We start from the raw sequence: 24,263 nt of genomic DNA on the forward strand, positions 1-24,263 counted from the left end.
AATCACTTTTTCGACATACTATACTATGGCGTTTTTATCACTGTTTTCGACATAATATACTATGGCTTTTTTGTCACTGTTTTCAACATACTATACTATGGCGTTGTTATCACTGTTTTCGACATACTATGGCTTCTTTATCAATGTTTTCGACATACTATACTATGGCTTTTTTTGACATACTATGGCTTTTTCATCACTGTTTTCGACATACTTATCTATGACGTTTTTATCACTGTTTTCGACATACTATACTATGGCGTATTTATCACTGTTTTCGACATACTATACTATGGCTTTTTCGACATACTATATTATGGCGTTATTATCACTGTTTTCGACATACTATACTATGGCGTTTTTAACACTGTTTTCGACATACTATACTATGGCTTTTTTTAATCACTTTTTCGACATACTCTACTATGGCTTTTTTAAAACTTTTTTTGACATACTATACTATGGCTTCTTTATCACTGTTTTCGACAAGTTATACTATGGCTTTTTTCGACATACTATACTATGGCTATTTCATCACTGTTTTCGACATACTATACTATGGCGTTTTTATCACTGGTTTCGACATACTATACTATGGCTTTTTCATCACTGTTTTCGACATACTATACTAATGCGTTTTTATCACTGTTTTCGACATACTATACTATGGCGTTATTATCACTGTTTTCGACATACTATACTATGGCTTTTTTCGACATACTATACTATGGCTTTTTTCGACATACTATACTATGGCTTTTTTATCACTGTTTTCGACATACTATACTATGGCTTCTTTATCAGTTTTTTCGACATACTATACTATGGCTTTTTTCGACATGCTATACTATGGCTTTTTTTAATCACTTTTTCGACATACTATACTATGGTGTTTTCATCACTGTTTTCGACATGCTATATACTATGGTGTTTTTATCACTTTTTTCGACATACTATACTATGGCTTCTTTATCAGTTTTTTTAACATACTATACTATGGCTTTTTATCATCACTATTTTTTATCACTGTTTTCGACATACTATACTATGGCGTTTTTATCACTTTTTTCGACATACTATACTATGGCATTTTTATCACTGTTTTCGACATGCTATACTATGGCTTTTTTTAATCACTTTTTCGACATACTATACTATGGCGTTTTCATCACTGTTTTCGACATACTATACTATGGCTTTTTTATCACTGTTTTCGACATACTATACTATGGCGTTTTTATCACTGTTTTCGACATACTATGGCTTTTTTTTATCAATGTTTTTTCGACATACTATACTATGGCTTTTTTTATCACATACTATACTATGGCTTTTTTATCACTGTTTTCGACATACTTATCTATACTATGGCGTTTTTATCACTGTTTTTGCATACATACTATACTATAGTATTTATCACTGTTTTCGACATACTATACTATGGCTTTTTCATCACTGTTTTTCGACTACTATATTATGGCTTTTCATCACTGTTTTTATACTATACTATGGCTTTTTTAACACTGTTTTCGACATGCTATACTATGGCTTTTTAATCCCTTTTTCGACATACTATACTATAGTGTTTTTATCACTTTTTTTGACATACTATAATATGGCTTTTTTATCACTGTTTTCGACAAGTTATACTATGGCTTTTTTTGTTTTCGACATACTATACTATGGCTATTTCATCACTGTTTTCGACATACTATACTATGGCGTTTTTATCACTGGTTTCGACATACTATACTATGGCTTTTTCATCACTGTTTTCGACATACTATACTAATGCGTTTTTATCACTGTTTTCGACATACTATACTATGGCGTTTTTATCACTGTTTTCGACATACTATGGCTATTTATCAATTTTTTTCGACATACTATACTATGGCTTTTTTCGACATACTATACTATGGCTTTTTTATCACTGTTTTCGACATACTATACTATGGCGTATTTATCACTTTTTTCGACATACTATACTATGGCTTTTTTCGATCAGTTTTTTCGACATGCTATACTATGGCTTTTTTTAATCACTTTTTCGACATACTATACTATGGCGTTTTCATCACTGTTTTCGACATGCTATATACTATGGTGTTTTTATCACTTTTTTCGACATACTATACTATGGCTTCTTTATCAGTTTTTTCGACATACTATACTATGGCTTTTTTATCACTGTTTTCGACATACTATACTATGGCTTTTTTATCACTGTTTTCGACATACTATACTATGGCTTCTTTATCAGTTTTTTCGACATACTATACTATGGCTTTTTTCGACATGCTATACTATGGCTTTTTTTAATCACTTTTTCGACATACTATACTATGGCTTTTTCATCACTGTTTTCGACATACTATACTATGGCGTTTTTATCACTGTTTTTCGACATACTATACTATGGCTTTTTTATCACTTTTTTCGACATACTATACTATGCCGTTTTTATCACTGTTTTCGACATACTATACTATGGCGTTTTTATCACTGTTTCGACATGCTATACTATGGCTCTTTTTAATCACTTTTTTCGACATACTATACTATGGCGTTTTTATCACTTTTTTCGACATACATACATAAAAACGCCATAGTATAGTATGGCGTTTTTATCACTGTTTTCGACATACTATACTATGGCTTTTTCATCACTGTTTTCGACATACTATACTATGGCTTTTTCATCACTGTTTTCGAAATACTATACTATGGCTTTTTTATCACTGTTTTCGACATACTATACTATGGCGTTTTTATCTCTGTTTTCGACATACTATACTATGGTGTTTTTATCACTGTTTTCGACATACTATACTATGGCTTTTTCATCACTGTTTTCGACATACTATACTATGGCTTTTTATCACTGTTTTCGACATGCTATACTATGGCTTTTTTTAATCACTTTTTCGACATACTATACTATGGCGTTTTTATCACTGTTTTCGACATAATATACTATGGCTTTTTTGTCACTGTTTTCAACATACTATACTATGGCGTTGTTATCACTGTTTTCGACATACTATGGCTTCTTTATCAATGTTTTCGACATACTATACTATGGCTTTTTTTGACATACTATGGCTTTTTCATCACTGTTTTCGACATACTTATCTATGACGTTTTTATCACTGTTTTCGACATACTATACTATGGCGTTTTTATCACTGTTTTCGACATACTATACTATGGCTTTTTCGACATACTATATTATGGCGTTATTATCACTGTTTTCGACATACTATACTATGGCGTTTTTAACACTGTTTTCGACATACTATACTATGGCTTTTTTATCACTGTTTTTCGACATACTCTACTATGGCTTTTTTAAAACTTTTTTTGACATACTATACTATGGCTTCTTTATCACTGTTTTCGACAAACTATACTATGGCTTTTTTATCACTGTTTTCGACAAACTATACTGTGGCTATTTCATCACTGTTTTCGACATACTATACTATGGCGTTTTTATCACTGTTTTCGACATACTATACTATGGCTTTTTCATCACTGTTTTCGACATACTATACTAATGCGTTTTTATCACTGTTTTCGACATACTATACTATGGCGTTATTATCACTGTTTTCGACATACTATACTATGGCTTTTTTCGACATACTATACTATGGCTTTTTTCGACATACTATACTATGGCTTTTTTATCACTGTTTTCGACATACTATACTATGGCTTTTTATCAGTTTTTTTGACATACTATACTATGGCTTTTTTCGACATGCTATACTATGGCTTTTTTTAATCACTTTTTCGACATACTATACTATGCCGTTTTTATCACTGTTTTCGACATACTATACTATGGCGTTTTTATCACTGTTTCGACATGCTATACTATGGCTCTTTTTAATCACTTTTTTCGACATACTATACTATGGCGTTTTTATCACTTTTTTCGACATACATACATAAAAACGCCATAGTATAGTATGGCGTTTTTATCACTGTTTTCAACATACTATACTATGGCTTTTTCATCACTGTTTTCGACATACTATACTATGGCTTTTTCATCACTGTTTTCGAAATACTATACTATGGCTTTTTTATCACTGTTTTCGACATACTATACTATGGCTTTTTTTAATCACTTTTTCGACATACTATGGCGTTTTTATCACTGTTTCCGACATAATATACTATGGCTTTTTTATCACTGTTTTCAACATACTATACTATGGCGTTATTATCACTGTTTCGACATACTATACTATGGCTTCTTTATCACTGTTTTCGACATACTATACTTTGGCTTCTTTATCACTTTTTTCGACATACTATACTATGGCTTTTTCATCACTGTTTTCGACATATACTATGGCGTATTTATCACTTTTTTCGACATACTATACTATGGCATTTTTATCACTGTTTTCGACATACTATACTATGGCGTTTTTATCACTGTTTTCGACATACTATGGCGTTTTTGACATACTATACTATGGCGTTGTTATCACTGTTTTCGACATACTATACTATGGCTTCTTTATCAATGTTTTCGACATACTATACTATGGCTTTTTTTATCAGTTTTTTGACATACATATGTTACGACCAGCTCACAGACAAAGGAGGGAGATCCACAGTAACATAACAATAATAAAGTGACATTTATTAAGTAATGATGCAAACAATAGAACGATGTGGTGTGATTGTCAGTATCAGTCATGAATGAAAGTGTATGGATGTAATGGAGAATGTGAGGTGCATGTTGTCAGTAGTGAACAAAGGGAAAACTCAAACAGAGAGAAAACATGTTGTTGAATGTGGCCACCAGGCGGGGTTAAATAGTCTGGAAGGACCGGCCAGGTGATCGCAGGCATCTCATCTCCGCTACACCTGCGAATTGACAAGACAAACCACAATGTACGACAGGCCTGGGGCCATCACACTATACTATGACTTTTTTCGGCTTTTTTATCACTGTTTTCAACATACTATCACTTTTTATAATACCATAGTATAGTATGTCGAAAAACGCCATAGTATGTCCAAAAAAAGTGATAAAACGCCATAGTATAGTATGTCGAAAAGAGTGATAAAAAGACAGCAGCTGCAGACTGTTACGTGTTGGAATCCCCTACACTGAAATACAGTCACACTTTACACCGTTTAACATTAGCTGACAGCATTTTAACCGTGTTTAGATACCGGTTGTTTTGGCACCGATGCTATATTAGCAAAGACATCGTATAGTATGTCAAAAAGGGATAACAAAAAAACAAACATAGCATGTCGGAAAAAGCCATAGAATAGTAGTTTAAAAAAACACAATGATTACTATACTTTGATGTAAGTCACAATTAGGAATCACAAAAGCCACTAAATAATTTATCTACCACTACCAAGATGCAACCTATGTGACGTCTTGTTTCCTGTGTAGGTAACCTGCGTCTGCAGGAGATGATGGGGGTGATGTGTAAGGAGAGAGGAGCCAAGCTGTTTGCCACAGATGAACGGTAAACCAGCCGTACCACACTCCTCCTCCCCCCCCCCAGACTGAAGTTTGAATGGGTCTCATCTTTGTATACATAAACTGTAACTGTCAGGTCTCTTACAGAAACACAGCACACCCACGATGGTTTAAATGCTGTTAGAATGTTTGACAGTCTACTTCCACTCAGTCCAGTACAGGTGTCAAATTCTGCGTGAAAAAAAATGCAATCATCTGAATTCATGAGATTATCATGCTAAATGCTTTTTTTAATGTCATTTACAACAAAACACACGTACTGCTACTCAACATAGATGTAGAGTGAATATAATGGCATGCGTGGTAATAAACTGGCATGCAAAAACACTGGTTGCCCTTTAAAAAAATTTTAACACAGCTTCAATACAAAAATTACCATATCTAGCCCTTATTTGAAATAAGTGGTCGTATTTTCTCTCCATCACATGCCCTTTGTCAGAACATTGAGTTCCAGGTTTAGTCCAGATAACAGTGTTCACTTTGTGCCACAGGTTCTGCATAGACAACGGAGCAATGATTGCTCAAGCTGGCTGGGAGATGTTTAGGTCCGGTCAGGTGATGGAGCTGGAAGACTCATGGATTACACAAAGGTCTTTACACTCTGCATCTGTCTCCTTTGTGGAAAGTGTTAAAAAAATACAAACTGGTTGCTTTGATCCCAGGTTCCCCCAGCTAAAACACCAGCAGTATAGATTTGTTTACTCTCACCTCATTTAGCATCCAGGGTAAATATTGAGTAAATTCAGAAATGTATTTGGTCCCAATGGGCTATTGGTATAACAAAAATTCTAAGCACTCCCAAATGGGGGAGAAACTTTGATATTGCTAACCTGCTGTGCTAGCAGTCCATGTTGACCATTAACATTTCTCCTGTTGTAGGTACAGAACAGATGAAGTGGAGGTGACATGGAGAAACTGATGGAGCAACATCTTGGTGCTACATATGTTGTTGCAGCAGGTCTGTTATGACGATGGGACAAGTTCTTCTGGTTGCGGTGGTGGACTACTATAGTTCCCCGCTAGTAACCGTTCACCTGAAACAAAGCTGAGTGGAGGTCAGGTTTACAATGCAACTTTGACACTTCATTAACATGTACACCCAGTGCAGATTTTCCCTACAAAATGTCTGGCACTTTAATTTGGTGTTTAACTGTTGTACTTTGTAACTGTCAGGAAGGGAAACGTGATTTAACTGTACAGCAGTAAAACTTCAAATTAAAAAAAGATTAAGATGGAACATGTCAAGTTTATTCATTTTATTAAGCAATACTGTTCACTTACATTCCTCCTCTTTCTCCAGTGTAAATTTTATTTATTCAATACATTTTCTTTCAAAAATCAACATACTGAACATGGTGAGACTCCTTATGGATTCATGAGTAACATTCACCCGATTAGGAAATCAAATAAAAAACAAAAAGGACACAGCATTAAGATCTGATGGGTAAAGGGTGCCTTTGACTACACCCCCTCTGTAAACTGAAGACACAGATACACAAGTCCTCTGCATACATGAACCATAAAACTCAAGCAGGTACAAGACATTATGTTTTTAATCTAGGGGGGGATAAATCACTCTGGTGAGGATTTCTTGCACACAGGAATTGGTCACAACAGATTTTATAACAAAGTGCTTGTTTGACCACTCTCTTTACAGAGGACAAAAAAAGGTGATAAACGGTAGCTTTCAAAAAGGGGGGAAAATTAAATTACAGCTCCTGATTGTTTTTTAAAAAGACCAGCTCTACACATACAAGATAAAAATGGTAATGAGAGGCGATGAAAACAGGTCTGATTAATTAAGGCAGGCTTCCTGTAAGGCGTTAAAAAAGTCCATTGCAGTAAGATCTCAAAGGAGTTAGTCCAAAGTGTCTCAGTGTGGCTTTGTGTGAAGACATCATCCTGAGTGCAGTGTGTGAGAGCGGGACTCTTAAATTTGTCCATCTTTACGTGTTTTAATGTGCATGTAGGTGTGTGTGTGTGTTTTATATATGCTTTGGGTTTCTCACACTGCTAGGCTGGGTGCTCCTGGGCCTCCTTGTACCAGACAACCTTTTTTGGAACTGCAAAATAGAAGAACAAAACAATGTCAAGGGACATTTTTGGAAAAGACGAAAAAAACAACAACAGAGTGCCACATTGTACACATCATTGTTCCACTGGAAAATGGATTCAAGCTCCTAATTGGCAGACACAGTAGTACACACTTTCAAGAACCACAGATCTACATTATGCCTTGAAAGGGATATGTATTGTCATGACATGTAAATGTCTAAAGGAGCTGAAGCCTATTTCTCAAAATTTTAAACACCATGTCATCAGATGTAAAGCAGATTCAGAAAAACATTTTGTACAAAAGGCGAGACCTGGTTCAAACTTGGCCACAACTGTAATCATGACACTAACTTGAGTTCATGCTATACATGTTTTGCATTTTGTTTGCTTCATTTGTCTGTTTGAATGTTTTTTGTTCCTGTTTTGGATTATTATGTTCACTGACTTCAGGATTTCAAACCATGTAATATTACTGATTACTCAAAAGATCAATGCCCATCAAGGGACTGGTGTTGGCTTTAAGTTAGCTATGTACGCGTGTACAATACATCGGACACGGCAACTTTCCATGTTTCTCTGTACTCGTCTCTTACAAATAAAATATAAAATTTACATCTTGCCCGTGTTTTTTTTTTTTCCTGAGAAGGGACAGGACAGCACTGACCAGGTTTAATGCTTTAAGGCAACGTACCTTTTTTTCTGTTTGTTACAGATGGCATTCCACTCTGAGGAGACAAAAGGAGAGTTACTGTTAGAATGAATGCAATGAAAGGACAATGTTCCAAATAAAACAAAAATCTGGCAGGGTGTGTTCAAAGCTTCTCATAGCTCTCACCTCTACTGTGATAGTTCAAAGCCTCCACTAGATGGCGACAACTAAGCAGCAGCTTCCCGTTGCTCTCGTCCCCCTCTGGGCGTGCGACTGGGACAGGCGTTTCCCCCGGAGGCTGGACTGTGAGAACTGACTCAAACTGTAGCTCTGCTGCCTGCTGAGCATCTGTAGGCTGAGGAGGGAGGGCGTTGGCAGCGGGGCGAGGGCCAGGGCCCTCTGTGGTGGGCCTCGCCTCGCTGATGAAGCTGAGACCCCACTGGTTCTGTAGCAGCACGCCGATGGCAGGGCGCTCCTCCTCCAGCCCTCCGCTTGCTGCTCCCGCCTTCACTTTGGAGGCGTAGCTGACGGCCGGCTGCAGCTTGGCGGGGCTGTCCTGCACTGGGAAGGCAGGCGGGGGCTTGAGCAGCGACAGACTGTCCTCCACCCACCTCTCCTTTTGGTGAACCTTTTGGGGCCGCTCGCTTGCTCGGCTGACTGCCTTCTGACTTTCCCTGCGAAGGCTGCGGCCTTTGTGCTGGTGGCCCTTGCGGTCTCTGTCCCTGCGGTAGCTGAAGGTGTGTGCGTGGCCGGGGACGATCAGGTCGCCTTCAGGTGAAAGCTGCCGGGGCTGTTGGTCACTGCCAGAGATGCAGCCTCCACCCCCACCCCCTCCGCAGTTGCCTGAGCCAGGAGACAAGCGACGGTTGCGAATGTGGGGCTCTGAGTTGGTGGCTGCAACGAGGACGGCTGGATCACACAGGGTATCGGACTCACACACGGTGTTGCTGGCTTCCCATGTACCTGAAAGAGATGTTGACATGTTGGTCAAAAATACTAATATCTTCATATCACACAAACAAGTTACAGTTATTGGTGCTTAGGCTACCATGTGAAACAATCACAATTGGAGAACATCAACATTTGGAAAAAGCCTTAAAAATCTCAATTAGGGATGCAACGATAAACTCAATGGGACTGGGTATTGCCAATTACTTCCTGAATCGATTCGAGTGACAAGGTTCTGACTCAATATCAGTTAGGTAAGGGAAATTTAATTCAACAATACCAGTTTAGCTAGGATATAAAAACAGATTCTCAGAGAACTTGTACAAGCAAGAAGCAACCCCCAAATATTTGTATAATGCACCAGGTTAACGTTTAAATTAACACTAACTCCCAAAACATTTGTTTAAAGTCCTTTTAACTTAACAGGACTAACATGAAAAAGCATATATTGACAGATTGATTTGGGGAGTTTATTAATCGATATATGATCCACTCAAATATCGATTGTAATTTGAGAATGGATTATTTTTACCCGGCCCCAACACTCAACTCACAATTTCAAGTTCTCAATATGATTTTTTCATGTTTTCTTAACAGAACGAGCTGCAGACTGAAAATATTTTATACTTTTATATAAACTGTGCAAAACAGCATGTCCTCTTATCAAAAGTGCAACTGAAATTGTATTTTAAATAAAAACTTTTGATTGGTTAATAAATCCAAATAAATTAATTGAAAGAAGAAAAAAAACTATTGGAAATAAATTAACTAAGAACACGCAGTGACATCAGAAGTTAAACAAGTAAAATCCAGAGTAGATCCACCCTAAGCCTTTAAAAAACTGCCGTGCATTTTTTTTTCTTCTCTCAACTGGTTGTTATCTTTACACATTTATATCAACCCCACTGTAAAAAACAAACCAAAGTCCTGCTCTTATTTAACAGTATTGAGTAGATTGCTGACGATCCATGTTGGTTAGGCAAGAATCTGTGTACAAAAACAGGCATTTCACACCACAAGCTTGTTCCCTTGGCTGTGGTTCTCCCCCATACAAAAGAATCTTTGCACTTGGTTCATTGATATAAACAAACATAAGGGCTGGATGACTCATGTGTCCATGTGACTCCAGAAGCCAGAGTTTTGGCACAACAACAGTTGCCTGTATTGCTGCCTATTTGCCAAGTATCGGAGAAAAGAACAAGATGAGCTGGGGTCTCTTTCACAAAAGCAGAATTTTTTTAATCCAGGATAACTGATAAAGCGAGGCTTGACCTAGTCTAATCTGTTCATCCTGGCTCGGTGCGTTTCACGAAGGCCAGTCCAGGCTGAGGAGGAGCCACTAGGTCGAGCCCATAGACAGTATATAATGGACCAACAGACCCCTTTGCTCTGGACGGAGACCAGTGAAGGATATTAGAAGCACTTTTCCGGTGATCTCTTGCTTTACTGCGCAGCCTCCAACTGAGAGAGACAACGTAAATGTGACGTGAGCAACGTGTCTGAAAGTTGTAAGTCTTCTGGTAGCTGTGCCAAGAGAAATCTCAATCATTTCCAATCTTACAGAGACGGAGAGCGTAGGTATATGTACATACATTGTCGTGTTTCTTTAGAAATAAACAATGGACAAATAGAGTCTTTAAACGCTTCAGATGTAAAGTTATTCGCAGTCAAGTGACGTAAAAAAAAAGGCGGTCAGTGTAATGCTAACAAGAGGTGATCGCTTTGTAGCAACAAAATGGCGCCATCGGAGGTTCGCGTTCTGAAGTGAAGCTTACCCCCTTGGTCGAGCCAGGCTGAAGTCATTCAGATAGATGCGTGTTCATGGCTTTCCTCAACAGACCGCAAGGTCTATCACAGATTTACTGATACTAAAATGGAGACTACGCCATTGTGCATATACTTTACACAGAGTGAGCAGCAGCTTCTTATGGAAGCTTGATGAAGTGAAACACATTTGTAAGAAACACGACCACTGTGATGAAACAGCGAGAGAAAGCGTGGCAGACTTTTTTCACACAGAAGCTGAGTTTCCTTCTTTACATATTAAATGCTTTGCTTCCTTGTAAATATGGAGATTGACACTGAAGAAATTAGACTCTAAAATCTAGAAACTATGAAGATAATTAAGTGATAAACTCAATGCACAATTAAACAATGACTAACAGCGTATTTATCAGTTATTTCCGCCCAGCAAAATGTAAGGTCAAAAACCATTGAGGTGTCCTCTCCCTGTTTCCTGAACATACAGTAGCCTACAGTATATAGTTACTGCTCCAGTCAAGTAGAATATAATTTGGGGGATTGTACAATTAGGATAGGTTTTTATAATTGTACAATCCTCCCAAATTATATTCCCAGTTCACTGGACAGAACACACAATGTGTGCTAAGAATGCCAAATAAAATGCACATGGAAGAGTAATATACATGATCCTTTGTAGAAAAAAAAGAAATAAATCATCTAAAATAATTAAAGGTGTATTGGTCTCTGACCAGTCAGCCATTGTTAGAACCATTATAGAAAACACATGTAGCATATCACTTTATATACTGCCCTTCATCACTGACTATATTTAAAACACATTTGCAACTTTATCAGCCTTTTCTAATCAGCTAAACAACTGCCATAATATATTTACCAAACGTCTAACAATAACAGTAACAATGACTGTCACATGAATAATTATTTAAAAAATGGTCACAATGTTAAAATACACTGCTTAACTGAACAGTGTTGTATTTTAATGTCTGCTACTAATAAGTTGCTGAGTGAACAGAAACGTAGGTGCCTCTGCTTTTGTGAAACGGAGTCAAGGCTAAACTGAGCCAGGATAACTGGGAAATCCCAGATTAGGCTAATCCACTATCTAGGTTTTGTTAAATAGCCCTCTGATACCGAATTAAGAGGATGGAACAGCTGGGGAGAAACACCTCATATGGAGTTTCTCCTGCATCGGGATCTCCCAAGTTCTCTAACTCCGTATTTCTCAAAGAGTGTTCTGCGAGTAGATTTGGTAAAACACCAGGTTTCATTTCAAATTCAAAACAGCGTTTGTCGAACTGTCTGCCAGAAACTCCAAACCCTAACAGTGATTAAAATAGATGTTTTTTTTCCTGATATAAAATAAAGTCATATGTAAATTCAAACATAATTTGAATTGGCCGTTTTGTGTCAGATTTCAGCAACAAAGCTTACCGTTTTCCAACAATGCCTCCATTGTCAAATGTTACACTAAATTTGAAGGTCAAACTGAGGAATAAAGTTGACTTTACGGTCAACCAGTGGTGGAGTGTAATACTGTAATTAAGTACAAATTTGAGGTACTTTTACTGTACTGTACTTTTTATGCCACTTTCTACTTCTACTCTGCTGCATTTCAGAGAGAAATATTGTACTTCTTACTCCACTACATTCATCCGCTTTAGTTACTTTACAGGTTAGGATTGTTGCACACAAAACATGTACTTTTATAAAATCTGATGTTTTATTATAAATTAAACTACCAACAATATAAGGGCAGGGAACTGAATACTTATTTCACCGCTGTTGTCAACTGACAAGATGTTGAAGACAGAAATTGCTTCTTCCTCATTAAGATGGTAATAGAGACAATGAGTGAGTAAGCCATTTGTAAAAAGTATTATTTCATTTGGCTGTAATTTCGATTCTACTGTTAAGTGAAAGGCCTATTATTTTGGGAGGTAGGTGGTCAGTTTTAGTAGTAAAGTGGTCCTTTGAGAAACACTAACTCACTGTATTTTATATACTAATTAAATGATTGAAAAAACGCTGATTTATGAATAACTAAAACACTAAGTTAGTGGCAAGTATACATTTAGTTTACTTAAAGAAAAATATAGCTGCTGTAATACCTCTGTGGGGACAGCAGCCTACGGCTTCCAATACCTGTCGCCATACATCTCACCGTTACTGTACCGATGTTACACAACAATCTGTGTCACTCAGCCACACGTGATGGCTCTTCGTGATAAAGGAATGATTGGTTTACCAAGCATTGCCGAGTAGATTAACTAATGAGTTCAAGCCGACCCATTTTCTGTCCGCATGGCACACGACAGACATACCTGACATTAGAGCTTGTTGTTTAGGTATGCCAACTGAAAATACGTCCTTGGTGACAATAAGAGCAAAACTCCCAACAAGTGCTGTGTATGGTTACATAACTTGTAGGGTCGCAACAATTAAATAAGTGATACACCCGGCGGCCTGAATAGCGTTCCCGCTCCAAAGCGCCACATTTCAAATCAACCAACGTTTACGTTGAAGAGGTAACGTTAGTTTACCACTCCAAGGAGACCGTCTCTAACACCGTGACAGAAATTTCTAGAAACTAGCTAACTGTATATACTCTTCGGTCCCTAACTAAAACGGTCACTTGGCTACTTTATTAGCGTCTCTTCAGACATACGCATCAACACGCTAGGATTCGTGCGTGTGGTGCTGGCAGCTAACAAGACAGCAAGAGCTAGGAGCCAGCGCCAATGTTAGCCAACTTTAATTAGCAGCGTCATGTTGCGGCGACTTAAACTCGACGGTTTTATTCATCGGCCATTGCAACATGGTTAATCGAGTTCAACAATGTCTCAACATTCAACCGTTGTCGTCCAGGGGATGGCTTTATGTTGTACCGCATCAAGATATTAACAGCTAGCTAACTAGCATGTTAGCCGAAGTCAAAGTTTCATAACCTCTCATTCAAAGCGGCGAGCAGGCGGCTATCGATAGCGCTAGTTAGCACAGTTGCTAACACCTTCGGCAAGACGACACAATAGCCTCTGGAAGTGAGGAATTTCGGTCAGCTATGTCAGAAAGTTGTACAAACTTACCTGTTTTGATATGCATGTCTCGTTAAACGTGTTGCGGAAGCTAAACCGTTTAGTAACTTTTGTTTACAGTGTTAAGATAACGACGGCTCGCTGGATGAATCTTGAGTGGCCACCCGGAAGCGACACGAGAATGTGGGTGGGACCGGAAGTTCCTACAAATAAGCGGTCCGGCGGGAAACGTGAGGGAATTTTAACCATATTATGTCTATGATTTTAACATTCAAATATGATTCAAACCTTCCTATGATGATAACAGTGATGGTCAATGAACAGTTTACTGTGATCTATAGATGGGTTTTCTTTAAAAAGGCAGACTTATTTTAAAGAGGCAGGACGTTTTAACTTTGAATGGAGCCACGTTTTATTGCGTTACACTTTATGTAAAACCATAGACTGTAGTGTAGAACACCATCATCAACCAAGACATTCAAAAACAATGGGAAAAGCAAAATAGAGAGAAATTATACCTTACTAGCTAGTTCCTGATCTGTCACACAGATGAGACAACCATGTTAATAATAATAATAATAATAATAATACTTAGACATTAAAAAGGGTTCCCTACCTATGTGTCACCACTAGGGGGTCGCAAGATCATTAATACGGTATAATAGGAAAGTAAAACAAGTTTTATTTCTAACTTTTCATGACAATAATTGTTCTTTTCTTGAGATAGGAGACATATTTTCTTCAGGCTTCTACTAATTTTCTAAAGGAAACTATAAGGATATCACTGGTGGAACTGCTCCCAACTTACTGATGTATGAAATGTGTGTATAAAAAGAATGTTTTGACCAATTTCTTACCTCTAAAATATAAATATGTCCCCGTTTGTACTACATACTAGTTCCTTGTTCCACAGCTCAAAAGTAGTAGAAATGTCCCACACTCACTCATGAGATTTTTATTAGCAAGATGTTGTTACTGTAGCAACTGTTGTTTATATGACTGGCCCCATCAGCAATCATTTGAAAACCTAACTTGATTATACAAAAGATCAGAGCATTCATCATGGATGTAGAGCCAGTTCTTCCATATTCTATTAGTCTTGAGTGGATTACAGACATCCTGCTCTTGTACCTTATTCCTTTGTTTTCTTAAATGTCCCATAAGATAAACTTTGATCAGTTTACATAGAAACCTGTATTCAGTCACACAGTGGAGGAGAAGCATGTAAAACAAAACCTGGTCATCTAATTGCATTATTGTTTTAATATCAACATAAGTTATTTCCATTACTACGCAGATGGATGTAGAAACCAATGAATGAGCTATTAACAATCACAATAAACAAAACTAACCTTGGATATGTGAGCAGTCCTCCTGTTGATCAGTGGTACCATCTTTAACATCTTTGGCTTTCTCTCCCTTTTTCACAGATCGTTGTGGCCCCTCTCCACTGTTACACCTTTTCAGAGCTTTGTTTCTAATCATATGTATTTTGCTTTCCTTGTTCATATTTTGACTTTCTTCATCCTCCCCTAGCCCAGACACTTCACTCTCTGCCTTCGCTTCACTTCCATGAATCTTCATTTTCTTTGGTTCCTCTGTGGACAGTTTGGCCGTCATTCTGGTCCTGTTTCTTTCTGGAGCTCCCATTGTCCTTTCTTCCCTGCTCTTTGACTTTGCTTGGCTTTATATATTCTCCCACACTCTACCCTCCAGATTCTCCCCCCTCTCTTTGATCATTGACCTTTTGAAATGTCCTTACTATGACCCTACATGTTATCTACCATCTCTGTCTTCTCCCCTGGACAGAACACATGTAAGTCATAGAAACTTAAAGAGAGAATGTTAAATAATGATCCAAACCAACTGGTTGGCAACAGGCTATACTGGTTGTCTGCCCTGTCTGTCATGCACCTTTTTAAAGTCCTTGTTTAGTTGGCTCTTTTTAAATCATTTTAAAGTGAGGTTGGTTGGTATGTCCCTCTCGCTGGGGCCCGGAAAATTAAGTCTGAGGTGTCCCGAGACAATTTTTCGGAAAGAAAAGCACACAAAGATAGACCATTTTTGAGATTTGTCGATGTTTTCGTTTTTTCATGTGAAGTACTATACATTTAAGAAGGTTCTTATGTAACAGATCACATTAAAAACCTATAGATTAAAGACATCATTAGCTCCTAACAGCTCAAAGACTCAATGATTCCACAACTATACCCTTCTCCATGTGTGTGCGTACGTGTCTCTTCAGCCTCGTAGAAGTAGAGAAACTCTTCTTACAGAGCAGACAGCTGTGTGGCTTCTCTCCGGTGTGTGTCCGAATGTGCATGTTGAGGTCCGAGGAGCACCTGAACCTCCTCTCGCAGTAGGAGCAGGGGTAGGGCCTCTCTCCTGTGTGGATCCGCTTGTGGAGCAGGAGCTCGCCAGAAGTGAGGAAGGTCTTGCCGCACAGGGAGCACTGGTGGGGCCGCTCCCCCGTGTGAGTCAGGTTGTGTCGGACGAGCGAGGTCGACTTGGCGAACCTCTTCCCGCAACGGGTGCACACAAACGGCCGCTCTCCTGTGTGTGTATTGAGGTGTTCGCTCTGAGCTCGCTTGGTTTTGAAGCTCTTCGGGCAACGTGGGCAGCTGAACGGCCTGAAGTTACTGTGGCTGCGCTGATGCCTCACCAGCTCTCCGTGGGTGAGGAACGTCTTCTGGCAGGTGGTGCAGAGGTACGGCCTCTCGCCCGTGTGGATTCTTTCGTGGCGCGTGAGGCTGGCCAGCTGGGCGAAGCTCTTCTCGCAGTAGGAGCACTGGAAAGGCCGCTGGCCGTTGTGAGTCAGCAGGTGCCTGTTGAGGATCTGGAGCTGTGTGAAGCTCTTTCCGCACTCGGTGCAGGGGTACGGACGCTCCCTGGTGTGGATCTGCTGGTGCTTGTTCAGCAGCCACACGTGCGTGAAGCTTTTCCCACACTCGCAGGCAAACGGCCGCTCGCCGGTGTGTTTCATCTGGTGCCTCTTGAGGTCCGACGCTCGGCTGTATATCTTCTCGCACAGGGAGCATTTGTACTGTCGCCTGACCACGTGCCTCTGCCTGTGCTTCAGCCGCTCCAGGATGCTACCGAAGCTCTCGTCACATTTCTGGCATTTGTACTGACCGTCCGCATTCTGTGATGCCTCCTCTGCTACGATGACCTCTGTCGTGAGCTCGAGGGGAGGGTTGCACATCTGTCCGCAGGCCGTTCGCTCGAAATGCAGCTTGAGCAAGCCCATCTGTGTGAAGCGCTTGCCGCACTGGGAGCAGAGGAAGGGCCGTTCCCCTGTGTGAATGCGCTGATGTCTAGTCAGATCCCAAGAGTTCTTGAAGCCCTTCTTACACTCCTCGCAAGTGTACGGGCGCTCGCCTGTGTGTGTCCGTTGGTGACGCGTCACGTCTGAGGCGCGCGTGAAAGTTTTGCCGCACTCCTGGCACATGTGAGGGTCAGGCCTGTCGTGGATGGGGAAAGGCTTGGGGAACTCAGGACGCTGGGCCTTCTTCTTGGGGATATCCGCAGTCTCTGCAGACCTCTGGAGTTTGCCGTACTGCTCAGGGTGACTGTGCTCAATGTGCTGCAGCAGGTAGGACTCCTGCATGTGGAAGAACGGACACTCTGAGCAGGCAAAGACCTGGGTGGATATCTCCAAAGTGGTACCTGTGCAAAACACAGAAAAAATAAGTAGTTGTTTTATGTTTTGATAAAACATTTTGTTTGTGTTGTTGCACAACTATTTTGAGTCCCTTTCAGCTGCAACATTGCCCGGTTCAGATGCCCGGTTATGTGCCGTCTATGTGGCGTCTTCTCCCATAGGACAACAATGAGCTGGCTAAAACATGTGTCCACACCAGTCATATTTGATCTCCACCCACACAAAAATACCTCAACAACAACAACAACAGGAGAACAACTCAAGCGTGATTTATGGCTTGGCCCACGCAGAGCTTTTGACGTAGCCTACGTTAAGTGGCCTGAAGTTTATACTTGTGTGTTGGTGTGTGCGTCAATCTTTCTAAGGAAACAGCAGGACCGGCGTGTGTGGGGAGTGTGTGGTAGAGCGAGTGAGAGAGTGATGCGATTAGCTTCGGAGCGAGCACCGAATCTAGTCATAGTGAGAGAAACAAAGCGTCTCCCCTGTGCTTTGTGATCATGCTGGGAACCCTGTAGCCATCTGGTTACTGGTTATTAAATCTCTGCTCAGTGTCATCTGCTCAGTCATCTCCCAATTTAGTTGTTCTTATTTACATATTTTTCTCTTTCTGTTGTCAATGAGTATAAAATAATGACGTGATCTCAAAATACTAGCAGTGTTTCTTTCCTACGCTGCGACGAACTGTTAATAAATCACAATTTTATGATCTCAACGTTTTTGACTATATAAACAAATACAGGATAATGATAATGGCGGTCTGGTCAGCTTACATAATCGGTTTCCTAAAGCTCAGTTTTCCCCGTCCACATGAAAACATGAGGTACGCTTTGAGATTCAGCCACTCTGGGGAAAGTTGTTGAAAAGGGTACAGTTTGAGGTGACAAAAATGCCAGCGTATTGTGACAGAGGGCCAAAACAGACAAAAATGCTAAGTTTTTTAATTGAGCTGGCTTAGTGTAGACACCTTGTCTGAAGCCTTGTTATTATTTGTACAGGATGTTATTTACATGCAACAGTTATATTTAATAGCAGTAACTTTTTGGATAAAAAGCAGCAGAAGATAAAACTAAGTACTACAGCTTTGATCTGCCCAAACCCAATTGGACCCAAACCTGACGCGCCAGGTTTGGAACAAGCCGGGCAGTCATTTCTAAAATTCCCCTGTATTTGAATCGGGTCGGCGCACATTTTTTTCTTTCAATGCAGACCTTATAGTCTGCGTAATGTCATAATAAATGTATGGGCTGTATACCGCTGTGTGTAACCACAATGTTCTAGATATATATAACATACACGCATGGAGAAAAAAGCAAAAGACATTCAGGGTTTTAATCTCAGGCCTAAAACTGCTGCAGTGGTTAAGGCTCGGCCTTAAAGGTCCTATGACATGCTGCTTTTTGTATGCTTTTATATAGACCTTTGTGGTCCCCTAATACCTTTCCCCCGAAATTCAGCCTTGGTGCAGAATTACAGCCACTAGAGCCAGTCCCACAATGAGCTTTCCTTAGTATGTGTCATTTCTGTGTCTGTAGCTATAGAGGAGGAGAGTGGGAGGGAGGTGTGGCCTTGACCAACTGCCACTTTGCTTGTTTGAAAGCCATGATGTCTCTCTCTTTCTCATGGGCGGGCCAAATTCTCTGACCTCATAAGGACAAGATTCCAGATCGGCCCATCTGAGCTTTCATTTTCTCAAAAGGCAGAGCAGGATACCCAGGGCTCGATTTACACCTATCACCATTTCTAGCTACTGGGGGACCATAGGCAGGCTGGGGGAACGCATATTAATGTTAAAAAACCTCATAAAGTGACATTTTCATGCCATGGGACCTTTAAACAGAAACTACGGGGGTTCATGTAGGGTCGGGCCAGATTTTTGGAGCCTGATCATAGCTTTACCTTCTTATTTTCATTTGATTGTATTTCTGTTTGATATTTCACTTTGTACTCACGTCTCACTTGTAAACAGGATCTTGATCTCAATGTGATTTTCCTGATTAAATAAAGTATATATATATATATATATATATATATATATATATATATATATATATATATATATATATATATATATATATATATATATATATATATATATATAAATGGATGTGTCTGGTTTACCTTGTGTTCCAAGGTGCTCGAGACATTTGTGGTGCTGCAGGAGAGACCTCAGGTCGTCGGGATTGGTGAGCTCTTTCAGGCAGTCCTTCAGAACAGAGGGGGCAGAGGTCAGCCATGACACCGTCTGTTTATGAACAAGAGCCAAAGTGTCAGCAAGAATAAAGGTGATCATACAGTCAATTCAGAGTGAAATGTGACAAAACTGACAACCATATACATATATTATTACATACATATTGGTTTTGGCCAATATTAATTTTTTTATATACACATGACAAACTAAATATACTATGTTATCAATAGTATTTTTCATAATGACAGAAGAAATTAACTTTAAATCAAATATATAAAAGCCTGTAAACACAACACTCAAAGTGAAAATGAAATGTTCTTATATCATCATGTTTATGTTAGAACCTTTATTCCAGACTTAAAATCAGAAATAGAAAGGTTGGGACATTCTGGGACAAGACTGTGTATGTTTCAAGTAGCAGCGACCAATACGAGACGATACACATAAGCCCATTTAACACAATCAGTTACATTTAAATATTACAAAAAGCAACTAAAATAAGATTTGATAATTTCATTACTAAACTCTTCCAGACATTTAAATTCAAAACAAACTCCTCTTTTTTTAATAAAAAGAATAAATATGAAGGGGGAATTTCAAAATAAAGGCACATCCTAAAGATGACGACATGTATTGATTATAGTGGATAGTCTTATTAGAAATTATTATTAGTTATTGTACATACATAGAATTATACTAAGTATATTTAAAGTATGGAGTGACCAATGACCAAAAACCAGTGGTTTTCTACCTGACTGAGGTCTGGTACTGGCAGGAGTTTCTCCAGTTTAGACAGAAACTCCCACACGAGCAGCTGCATGTCTGTGTCGTAGCTGGGACCATACTCTGTTGGAAAAACCTCCTGGGGAGTACAAAGGTAATGGTTACTCAAAATGAAGTTAAAAAAAAAAACAGGTGCAGAAAAAGATTCTCTTTCAGATGCCAGCTGGGTTACATGTTAGTCTAAATCCACGACGTTCCCTTTCCAGGATTTATCCAGTGCCGCCGGAAATTCCGCTGGATGTCACTCTTTTTGGCCGGATGTCCGTCATCTTCCTCTTCCTTTGTGTTGGCGTTCTAAACTGAGGTGGATTTGTGAGGACTATGGTTAACTGCTCCTCAGATCTCTGCAGGGTAAATCCAGACAGCTAGCTAGACTATCTGTCCAATCGGCGTTTTCTGTTTCTGTAAAACAACTTTTAAAACATACACATGTTCCACCAAAACAAGTTCCTTCCCGAGGCTATTTTGCAGCGTCACTGGGGTTTCGTCCGGTGCTTACCACCACCCATGACGATTGTGAGAGCAATCTCCCAGAGCACTCTCCCATCCCGGAATGCTGTGTGGACTAGCCAGACCCTCCTTTGCGGCGCTGTGGAGGAAGGTGTGGCAATGCGAGACTACACGTGAAGCTGCCTTGCCTGGTAAAAATGCTCCCTCTCTGCTGGGTCTTTCAGTAGTGTTTGGATGAGCTCCACAAAAATGGCCTCCTCTGCATCCACTTCTGCATCCCCACTCTGAAAGACATTAATCACCATTATTTATCAAAACAATATAAGCATATCAATGCTCCATCTTACCAGTACAAGCTCAAGGCACCTGTATACTTGACAATGTCAGAAAAGACTAGAACTGCAAAGATTAATCAATTGTCAACTACTAAATTAATCGGCAATTATTTTGATAAACAATTAATCGGTTTGAGGTTTTCTTTATGACAAAAAAGGTAAAACTTCTCAGATTTCAGCTTCTAAAATGTGAATATTGTTCTAGTTTCTTCTCTCCTCTGTGACAGTAAACTGAATATCTTTGAGTTCATAAAACAAGACATATGAGGACGTCATCTTGGGCTTTGGGAAACACTGATCCTAGAGCTGTGCGATATGGAAAAGAAAAATCCAATATCACAATATGTTTGAGAAAATACATAGATTTAAATAGTGCGGAGATGTTGTAGGATTGACTATTGGTGCTTTCACAAAATATTTATGTTTTGATAAATAATCACCAATAATGTGGACATAATGACTAAGTGGGTAAATGCAAAGAGTTCAGAAAATTACACCACTTTACTGGAATGCAGTCACCAACACTTTTTTCATATCATGATATTCAAAATTTCAGACGATATCTAGCCTCATATATCATGTCGATATAATATTGATATATTACCCAGCCCAAACTGATCATTTTTCACCATTTTCTGGCATTTTCTGGAGCAAACAGAGAAAATAATTTCTCAATAAATTGAGAAAATAACCAACAGTTTAATCGACAATGAAAATAATCGTTAGTTGCAGCCCTAGAAAAGACTGACATGTTGTCACCTATTTTTTGGGGAATTGTAATAAGGCAGCTGTGAAAACACTGTCACACTCTCACTTACGCCTGTGTATCCAGGAGGGCGGATTCGTTCTAGGTGAGGCTGTATGCACAAAATGTTGGCCGTTTCCTCATTTCTGCACAACTCAAGAATAATCTGAAGAGAAAGATGTTGAAAGAAGAGAGAGGTGTCCTCTCAGCAAGACATTGAGTTATAACCGCATCCATGAAGTATGACATTATTGTATGATTGTCAACATTTCTGTAACTTGATCACATGTGAAACCCGCTGACTCACTTTGGCTCTCAGTCGCAGAAGCAGCGTGCCTCTTTGCTTTGGGTTGAGCAGCTCTGGCACTGTAGCCGTGACCAGCGTCACAAACTCGTCGAGATTTTCATAATCGAGAACCTCTCTCCGCTGAGCCACTTGCCACATCGCTGCAGAAAGGAGCCGCAGAGGAGGTATCAGCAGCCTCAATGATGACAACGGCAAGAATATATCTGTGCAAACATAGACATGGGGTGGACAGGGTCATGATCAGCGGTGGAAGAAGTATTCAGATCCTTTACTTAAGTAAAAGTACTAATACCACACTCTAAAAACCCTCTTTTGCAAGTAAAACTCCTGAATTGAAAATGTTACTTAAGTATAATTATGCAATCCTGAAAATGTACTAGTATTAAAAGTTACAATACTCAATGCAGAAAAATCCTCACATTTAAAAAACTGGAAACGATAAAAACAGTTCTGTCAATCAACTTAGTGTTTAATCATCTAATCATTTCATCTGGACTTGTTGTTGGGTAGTTTAATTTATAATAAAACATATTTTACATACTACATGTGTTTTTGCGTGCAAAAATCGTAATTTCTAAAGTTACTAAAGCTGTAACAGATGAATGTAGTGGAGTAAAAAGTACAATATTTCTCTCTGAAATGCAGCGGAGTAGAAGTAGAAAGTGGCACGAAAAGACTCAAGTACAAGCAACTCAAATGTGTACTCAAGTACAGTACTTGAGTAAATGTACTTAGTTACATTCCACCACTGGTTATGATATACCTTTACGAAGTGTCTTCTTGTTACACATGGATGTGGTAGAACCTGACTGTAATGTGTGCATGTTTGCTTATAAAATAAAACATATATACTTATACACAGGGTCTGGTGTGTGACTATTTAGGTTGAAAACTTTAGTTTAAATATGGCTTAAATATTGAAAAGACAAAGGGCTTAAAGTAGGCGTAGGTAATTAATTGGTCATTGAGGGAACCTCCTGTATGATGTTTTCCACAGTGCATGTATTGGAGTATTGGCAGATTAGAGAACTGTATTACAGTAAAAACATGCAAATTACACAACAAATAGTACAGAAAGCTGTTGTTATATTGAATACCTAAAACAACTGGCAAGAAAAAAGAAACGCCTATTAAACTAATACTGCCACAGTAGCTTTGGTGTGTTGAAAACTGGAGTGAGGATATACAACAGCAATGTTTTAGCCTCATGTTTTCTAGCTCCGTGCTTTACATTTCAGCCTATTTTACTTTGTCCTGTTCCTGTTGCCTTTGAACCTGCCCAGGTCATATACTGTATAATGTTCTGAACCTAGAAACAACATTGAGTGAATTTAGAAATAGTTAGCCACATAGCCAAAACAGTGGGACTTTTGGCTTAGAAAATACTGGTTTAAAACTTGTCATAATCACAAAGGAAACTCCACACCTTCTTACCTACTTTTACATAAAGTAAATGTTGCCATAATTTCATAATTTGCTGTTTACATTACGTCTGTTAGCTACAACCACTGCTATTAGCTGGGGTTACGCGATAACGACACTATGCATACAGCTAACGTTAGTTGGCTGTAAGCTACGCCAACATTGTGAAACACAACACAATAAAACGGACCTGTGTTTTCCACTTGATAGGAACTGCCTGTCGTTTCCATGATTAAGAAAATGTACAATCACTTTTTAAAAGTCCCCGAACACCAGCTTGCAAGCCATTTGTTAGCTTCTTACAGACCGGAAACACGTGCAGTACACTTTCACAATAAGAGCTTTAAGTAACAACCGGTCTATGATAACAACCAGTATATGCTTGGTAAGAATAAAG

The 24,263-nt window shown here is 39.1% G+C and overlaps 3 protein-coding genes across 9 annotated transcripts in view; 1 reads left to right on the top strand and 2 right to left on the bottom strand.

Annotated features, from left to right (window-relative positions):
* osgep (O-sialoglycoprotein endopeptidase) overlaps nucleotides 1-7,766 on the top strand; it is a 26,521-nt gene extending 18,755 nt beyond the window's left edge. For 4 of the 5 annotated variants that reach the window (XM_028570673.1, XM_028570671.1, XM_028570670.1 and 1 more), the window contains exons 10-12: nucleotides 5,435-5,510; nucleotides 6,016-6,114; nucleotides 6,404-7,766. In XM_028570673.1, coding sequence (XP_028426474.1) covers nucleotides 5,435-5,510; nucleotides 6,016-6,114; nucleotides 6,404-6,443 — 215 coding nt within the window. In that variant the 3' untranslated portion in view covers nucleotides 6,444-7,766. The remainder of the gene's footprint in view (nucleotides 1-5,434; nucleotides 5,511-6,015; nucleotides 6,115-6,403) is intronic. The other variant, XR_003691649.1, reaches the window with a different exon arrangement.
* Nucleotides 6,751-16,081, bottom strand: LOC114550118 (nuclear fragile X mental retardation-interacting protein 2). Of its 2 annotated transcripts, none has more exons than XM_028570668.1 (4): nucleotides 15,325-16,081; nucleotides 8,415-9,191; nucleotides 8,274-8,304; nucleotides 6,751-7,589 (listed from the first exon to the last, which is right to left on the bottom strand). In XM_028570668.1, the coding sequence occupies exons 1-4, from the start codon at nucleotides 15,620-15,622 to the stop codon at nucleotides 7,538-7,540; spliced, it is 1,158 nt and encodes a 385-aa protein (XP_028426469.1). In that variant the 5' UTR covers nucleotides 15,623-16,081; the 3' UTR covers nucleotides 6,751-7,537. The 2 variants fall into 2 exon arrangements, with proteins under 2 accessions (XP_028426469.1, XP_028426470.1); XM_028570669.1 differs by lacking the exon at nucleotides 15,325-16,081 and adding an exon at nucleotides 14,024-14,182.
* LOC114550117 (zinc finger protein 2 homolog) lies at nucleotides 15,577-24,182 on the bottom strand. Of its 2 annotated transcripts, none has more exons than XM_028570666.1 (7): nucleotides 24,057-24,182; nucleotides 22,445-22,647; nucleotides 22,211-22,303; nucleotides 21,246-21,341; nucleotides 20,576-20,686; nucleotides 19,752-19,836; nucleotides 15,577-17,638 (listed from the first exon to the last, which is right to left on the bottom strand). In XM_028570666.1, the coding sequence occupies exons 1-7, from the start codon at nucleotides 24,094-24,096 to the stop codon at nucleotides 16,155-16,157; spliced, it is 2,112 nt and encodes a 703-aa protein (XP_028426467.1). In that variant the 5' UTR covers nucleotides 24,097-24,182; the 3' UTR covers nucleotides 15,577-16,154. The 2 variants fall into 2 exon arrangements, with proteins under 2 accessions (XP_028426467.1, XP_028426466.1); XM_028570665.1 differs by having other exon boundaries at nucleotides 19,752-19,875.
* Nucleotides 24,183-24,263: the final 81 nt, after the last annotated feature.

Source organism: Perca flavescens, chromosome 23 (assembly GCF_004354835.1).
Source record: "Perca flavescens isolate YP-PL-M2 chromosome 23, PFLA_1.0, whole genome shotgun sequence".
Classification (NCBI taxonomy): domain Eukaryota; kingdom Metazoa; phylum Chordata; class Actinopteri; order Perciformes; family Percidae; genus Perca; species Perca flavescens.

Coding starts and splice junctions, on each gene's coding strand:
- LOC114550118 (XM_028570668.1), bottom strand. CDS start 15,622: ATGGGAGCTCCAGAAAGAAACAGGACCAGAATGACGGCCAAACTGTCC. Junction 8,305..8,414: donor TTTGAACTATCACAGTAGAG/GTGAGAGCTATG, acceptor TTGTCTCCTCAG/AGTGGAATGCCATCTGTAAC. Junction 7,590..8,273: donor ATCTGTAACAAACAGAAAAA/AAGGTACGTTGC, acceptor CTTCTATTTTGC/AGTTCCAAAAAAGGTTGTCT.
- LOC114550117 (XM_028570665.1), bottom strand. CDS start 24,096: ATGGAAACGACAGGCAGTTCCTATCAAGTGGAAAACACAG. Junction 21,342..22,210: donor GCCCTCCTGGATACACAGGC/GTAAGTGAGAGT, acceptor AATGTCTTTCAG/AGTGGGGATGCAGAAGTGGA. Junction 19,876..20,575: donor CAGTACCAGACCTCAGTCAG/GTAGAAAACCAC, acceptor GTTCATAAACAG/ACGGTGTCATGGCTGACCTC.